The following is a 6177-nucleotide window of genomic DNA, read 5'->3' as shown; positions in this document are numbered from 1 at the left end:
TACACATAACTTGTTTTTTTTCCCTGAACATCAAATTGATGTACTTAGGGGGGGGCGGTCGTTGGCGCAGTGGGTTAAGCAGCCGCCCCATGTACAGAGGCCACAGTCCTCGCTGCAGCGGGCCCGTTTCGAATCCCGCACCCGGCGGCCCTTTGCTGCATGTCTTCCCCCTCTCTCTGCCCCCTGCTTCCTGTCTCTCCCCAACTGTCCTAACATAAAAAGCCCAAAAAATTTAAAAAAATGTATGTACTTCTTTTAGAACTTTGCAAACTTATTTCCATAAACTGTGCAAATACGTTTTGTAAATGACAAATTGTTTGCCAGTTTATCAGTTTTTCCCTATTTATTTTTTTATTTATTAATTTTGAATTTTATAGAAAGTGGCTACAAATACAATCGAAAAAATAATTAGATTTGGAGAAAATGTACTTCTAATGAATATAATTTTTTTTTTTTTTTTTTTTCACGACAGATGTCAAGCTGAAAAAAAAAACAATACTCTCAGCTACAATTACCCTCTCATTCATAAAAATTAGAGGCGGTGGAAATCACGGGATTGGCAAGCAATTTGACCAATAACATGGTTACATCACATCACTTCTACCTGCCTTTAGACCAATAAGAGAGCAGCTTTCCGGTATTCTCTCCTTACGCCCCGCCTTTCTTCTGACAGCTGAATAAGCAGTCAATAGTACAGCTTTAGAGCGAACTACAGGAAATACAACGATCAAACCTTTCAAATAAAAGGGAGTTTTTCCTTTTGACTTAAAAACTGAATGGTTCTGTGTCTTATTTTTATTAAATGATTTCAGTGTTTAGAGGGATGACCGCATTTTAAATATCGACGCACTATTTCTCGTTCTGCGCTTTTAAATACATACTACTCTTGTCATGATTTCTAATATTTTGAAACTGGAGACCGGAAGTCTGTTCATGTAGGCATATCGTGACATTTTATGTAGCCGCCGTTCTCGCTATGTGGCAGTTGCCGTTTTCTTCGGATTTTTGATTTTTCTGTCTCTTTCCGCGACTCGTCCGTTTCCGTCATGGTGGCGGCTGTCTGTTTGCTTCCCGCCGTCGCGGTGGCGCTACTGTCCTCTTTCCCTGTCGCCGTGTCTTTGCGCAAAGACGTGCTCGAGCTCGGGGACGCGGACTTCGACTATCTGGCAACTGAGCACGAGACCATGCTGGTGAAGTTCTACGCTCCATGGTAACGGAGCGGCTTTAGCTTTGTATAACTGGCTCGAAAACTGCTCTGTGATTTTATTTATTTTTTCTGTATGTTTTGCTGTTGCAGTAATCTGGTGTGTGTGTTTACTGTCCTGTCTCACCTCCTGCTCCCCTCTCTGTAATTGCTCCTCTATTCATCCTTAATTCCTCCACTACACCTGTTTCGCCTTATTTACGTACTGTACCTCTGTTGCTGCTTCCTTATTTCCTTTCCTTATGCATTTTTACTTATTTTCCATTTTCTCCTTCATTTCTTAATGTCCATGCTTATTACCTTCCTTCCTCTCAGGTGTGGTCACTGTAAGAAATTAGCTCCAGAGTTCGAGAAAGCGGCAACTAGACTGAAGGGAACCGTTCAGTTAGCAAAGGTAACAGCATCGTTATTACTGTTATTATTGCTTTTATTGTGGTTGTTAACATAGACAAAAGAAGACGTCAGTCCTGTCTGTCTCTCACCTTTCTGCCAGGTGGACTGTACCGCTCACTCGGAGACCTGTGGCCGTTTCGGGGTTACGGGTTATCCCACTCTGAAGATCTTCAGGTACGGCAAAGACTCCGCCCCCTATGACGGACCGCGCACTGCAGGTATAGAAAAGAAAAAAAAAATAATAAAGTCAAAGATTGAAAGACACCAGTGTGTAATTATGCATGTGTGTATTCAGATGGGATCTATCAGTACATGAAGAAGCAGACTGGACCGGATTCAGTTCACCTGAAGACTAAAGAGGACCTCCAGACTTTTGTAAACAACTATGATGCAAGCATTGTTGGTATGACTGATGTTACACTGCCTGAGTCACTTCACACAAATCAGGCCTCCGGACTGTGAGGCGTTTGTCAGATTTTGTTGATCCACCTGATCTGGAGTCCAGCATAACTTATGTGTCTTTACGGGTGGAAGGAAGACATATTTGACGTGTTGACATCACTTTGCTTTGATACGTGGTTTGTTTGTGTCAGGTTTGTTCTCAGGCGCCGACAGCTCTCGTCTGGCTGAGTTTCGAATGGCTGCAGGTCTGTTGAGAGAACAGTTCAGATTCGCTCACGTCACTGATTTGCAGATAGCTGAGGAGCACAGCGTTGACTCTGAGTGAGTTAAAAAATGAGCGTTGCAGCAGAACTATTAGACTGTGTTTGATTTTTAATTCTTGATCCATTTTGTTTTGTTGTTTCATTATTTTCTTTTATTCTACTTTGTCTTTAGAAAGCACAACGTCTGTGATGTGTTATAGAAATAAAATCGCCATTCACTATTTGTGGGATTGAAGACGATCCGTCTGCTGTCCCTCTGTTTATTACATTTGTGTATTATATACCGGTATGCATGTATGTTATCTCTCTCTGTCCAGGAGTGTGCTCCTGTTCAGGCCTCCCAGACTCGCCAGTTCATTTGAGGACCGTGTTGTTGTCTTCAAAGATTATCTGACCATCAGCTCTCTGAGACGCTTCATCAGAGATCACATGTGAGACTCTTTCACCTCAATCATCACCGCTACATCCGATGGACATCACAGGAACTGCTGCCTCATTCTACCTGTCTGTCTCTCCATCTGTCTGTGTGTAGTTATGGCCTGTGTCCTCACATGACAATGGAGAACAGAGATCGTCTAAGAGTTCGTGACCTGATGACGGCGTACTATGACTTGGATTATCATCACAACGTCCGGGGGTCCAACTACTGGAGGAACAGGTAACACACGCCTACAGGTGACACACAAATAGAGTTTGTTTGCTGCTTGTGAGAACCAGAGGTGGATTTTTGATCCAACTTTTGCTGGCTCAAGGATGGGTGAGGATCTCAAAGCGTGTGGTACAAAACTTTCTGTGGTTGGGGCAAAGGAGAACTGGGTTAGTGATCCATGGGTGGCCAATCAGTCTTTTCCTTGCATCCTCATCACATGCTCCCTTGTTAGCTTCAAAGTTAATGCTGCTGTGTTGAGGTGTTAGCCCTCACTGTCAGCAAAGAGACAACCACACGAAAGCTTGCGCTTGAATTTAAAGCGCTTTCAGGGGGTGCTTCCATTGCGTTTCCCTCTCAAAGTTTACTGAAGAATATTCAGTAAACTTCAGTCTCTGGCTGTCACAAGCTTTCCTTACTTTTTAGATTTAGATAGATTTTTATTTTCGAACATGTATAAAAAATAAAATGTATGTAACTATTTGTACATACAAAAGAAAGAAAAAGAGAAATTCACATAAAGTGCTAATACATAACAAAACACCACACATTGTTCAAAAAAGGAATGGGAAGAAGTACAATACTTTTTTATTTTCCCACCCCTTTTTAACTACTCTTCAGTTTGTAAATATCCTAACTACAATACACCTTTGTATATATGCCATACATACACTTCCTAAATATCTATATAAATATATAATCACAAAAATAAATATATACTACACACATATCCTTGTAAATATAAATGTAAATATGAATATATATATTTATATTTATATTCAAGCTGGTATTTCAGTATTTGGCCCCTGATGTTTAGCAGATGTACGTTCTCCAGCTCCTCCTCTCTGGAGACATACTCCTGCCGTTTGATTATGGAGAACTGGCAGTGTTGATGGAAAGTCTTTAGCGGACGCACCTACTCTCTGTCTGAGCTCCATCCTGGAGGGTGGGCATTACCACAGCTTTGTTTACTTGTCTCAGTCTTTTAGCTTGATATTCGAGGGATGGTGGTGGCTTTGGTTGTCCAGATCCTCGATGGTTGCAGCAGCAGGTTGACATGCTTGGACATAATGTACAGGTAATGACACGAGGGCAGGTCAATTTAAGCCCCTGTTCTATGTGTCTTGTTGCCAGGGTGATGAAGGTGGCCTCTAAATACACTGGACGGGACCTGATGTTCTCAGTAGCCAATAAACAGGACTTCCTTGCTGAGCTGGAGGATGACTTTGGTCTGGGGATGTCAGACGGAGGAGAGCTTCCATTTGTCACAATCCGGACCAGGCTGGGCCAGAAGTACATCATGAGGGAGGAGTTCACGTAGGTAACAGGGCTGAATGTAGCCACATCAGACTAAAGTTGAATTCATCCATTGTCACTCTCAGTAGTTTTTAAAGGTTGTGTCACCCTTTTCACATCCCAAATCGAGCTTGGCAGATCACAGAGACAACAGCTACAGGACAGTTATCAGATTATTTGAAGGTGGCGTTTGTGTTTTAGGAGGGACGGTCAATCGCTGGAGAGGTTTCTGGAAGATTATTTTGCAGGTCGTCTCAAACGTTACATCAAATCAGAGCCCATACCCGAGAAGAACGCTGCTACCGTCAAGGTGAGATGAGCTGTGTGGGAATGTTTCAACGGTTCATAGATGTTTGCAAGTTTGATAAGAAAATGTCCTGTGATGAAGAGACTAAAAGAAGACGTGGCAAAATGTCTCATGGTGAGCTCTGTTTGTCGTCTACACCGCAGGTAGTTGTTGCAGAGTCCTTCGATGATATCGTTAATGATCCAAATAAAGATGCCCTGATTCAGTTTTACTCTCCCACCTGTCCACACTGCAAGAAACTGGAGCCTGTCTACAGAGAACTGGCTGACAAGGTACAAAGCTTCACTGTTTTTAACGTTCTTATTACCAATAAGTCCTGTAGGTCCTGCGATAGCACCAACATCAACAGAAAACTCTGTAACACCAACTAAACTGAAACCCTCGATAAAAGATTTGTGTAAGCTCAGTTGAGGCAGTGTTTTTTTTCTCTGTTTACTCTGATCTCACAGTTGCCCTGAAACTAATGTCTAACCTTGGGTTGTCTGTCTGTCTCAGTTGTATTCTAATCCAAACATCGTCATCGCCAAGATGAACGCCGTCGATAACGACGTTCCGCTTGGTTACGATGTCCAAGGGTGAGGATGGAGATTTAATATGCAGACTTCAAACAGAGACGCCTATTGAGTCTTTATTTTTCATTCATTTGTCTCTGTGTCCCTCTCTCCAGGTTTCCAACCATTTACCTTGCTCCGGTGGGTAAAAAGGACGAGCCCATACGATACCAGGTAACGCGGAGCTAAATGAGTTGCAGCTGCTTCAGCACGAGGCTGTTGGTCAATCTTTTCATCTCATGGCGTCTTCTGCATGTTTTCAGGGTGCTCGAGAGCTCAAAGACTTCCTGAAGTTCCTGAAACGTGAAGCAAGTCACAGTCTAAAGTTCAGCGGGTCGAGGGCTGAACTGTGACAGTCACCCACTAATCATGACTGACTTACGGAGATAAAAACCTGTTGGTCTCTGTCACAACAAACGGGGAGGACAGCTTCTGCTGATGAACCTGGACCTGAACCAGAGACAAGTCAGGACGTCTGCTGGCTGACGAGACCAATCAGATTCCTCAGTTATCCCCAAAATACCTGCTCATCTTAAAACCGCCTCATTAGATTTATATAGTTATTTATTCATGAAGCCATCATGTATGCACTGTTTTTATTTAACTGTATTTATTGTTAAACCTTAATGCAGCTTTTTTATTTATTTCATCTGTTGAAACTGTATTTGGTGCTTTTTTGTATTTATTTATTTGAACCTCAGCAGAGATTGTTTGTACGTTTTGTGTGAAACTGGTAGATGTTTAATGATTCAGAAATCTATTCTGAGCCTTTTTACTGTAAGAGAATCTCTACTGGGACGATTTAATAAAACAATGACTGTCATACAACAGTGTTATGACACTGATTTCTTTAGTCTTTTGCTGCTGACAATCACCTGTTTGTGACCACAATTCTTAACTATATGGAAAGACATTTGGGCCACACTAAATTATAAACAAAACAAACCCTGTTCACGTAACAAATGACAGGGTTTATTAAAATGTTTCTCTTACTGCATTAAATTAGTAGTGAATCAAAAGAAAATTATGAGCAATCTAGTGAAATTGGAGGACAAGTTTTCACTTATTATAAGATGTTAGAAGATATTTGCCAAATTTTTTTATAGATATCATTG

At 41.7% G+C, this 6177-nt stretch overlaps 1 protein-coding gene across 1 annotated transcript; it reads left to right on the top strand.

Moving 5' to 3' along the window:
• The first annotated feature begins 967 nt into the window (after positions 1 to 967).
• On the top strand, positions 968 to 5890 carry LOC142367165 (protein disulfide-isomerase A3-like). The gene is made up of 13 exons (XM_075449113.1): positions 968 to 1210; positions 1520 to 1598; positions 1698 to 1815; positions 1893 to 2000; positions 2191 to 2320; positions 2580 to 2693; positions 2795 to 2920; positions 4043 to 4225; positions 4406 to 4514; positions 4655 to 4783; positions 5007 to 5086; positions 5179 to 5236; positions 5326 to 5890. The coding sequence occupies exons 1-13, from the start codon at positions 1047 to 1049 to the stop codon at positions 5413 to 5415; spliced, it is 1488 nt and encodes a 495-aa protein (XP_075305228.1). The 5' UTR covers positions 968 to 1046; the 3' UTR covers positions 5416 to 5890.
• The last annotated feature ends 287 nt before the right edge of the window (positions 5891 to 6177 follow it).

The sequence above is a fragment of the Odontesthes bonariensis genome, chromosome 18, assembly GCF_027942865.1.
Source record: "Odontesthes bonariensis isolate fOdoBon6 chromosome 18, fOdoBon6.hap1, whole genome shotgun sequence".
Lineage (NCBI taxonomy): Eukaryota > Metazoa > Chordata > Actinopteri > Atheriniformes > Atherinopsidae > Odontesthes > Odontesthes bonariensis.
Note: the sequence above shows the minus strand (reverse complement) of the source record. Positions and strands in the feature narration are given on the sequence as shown.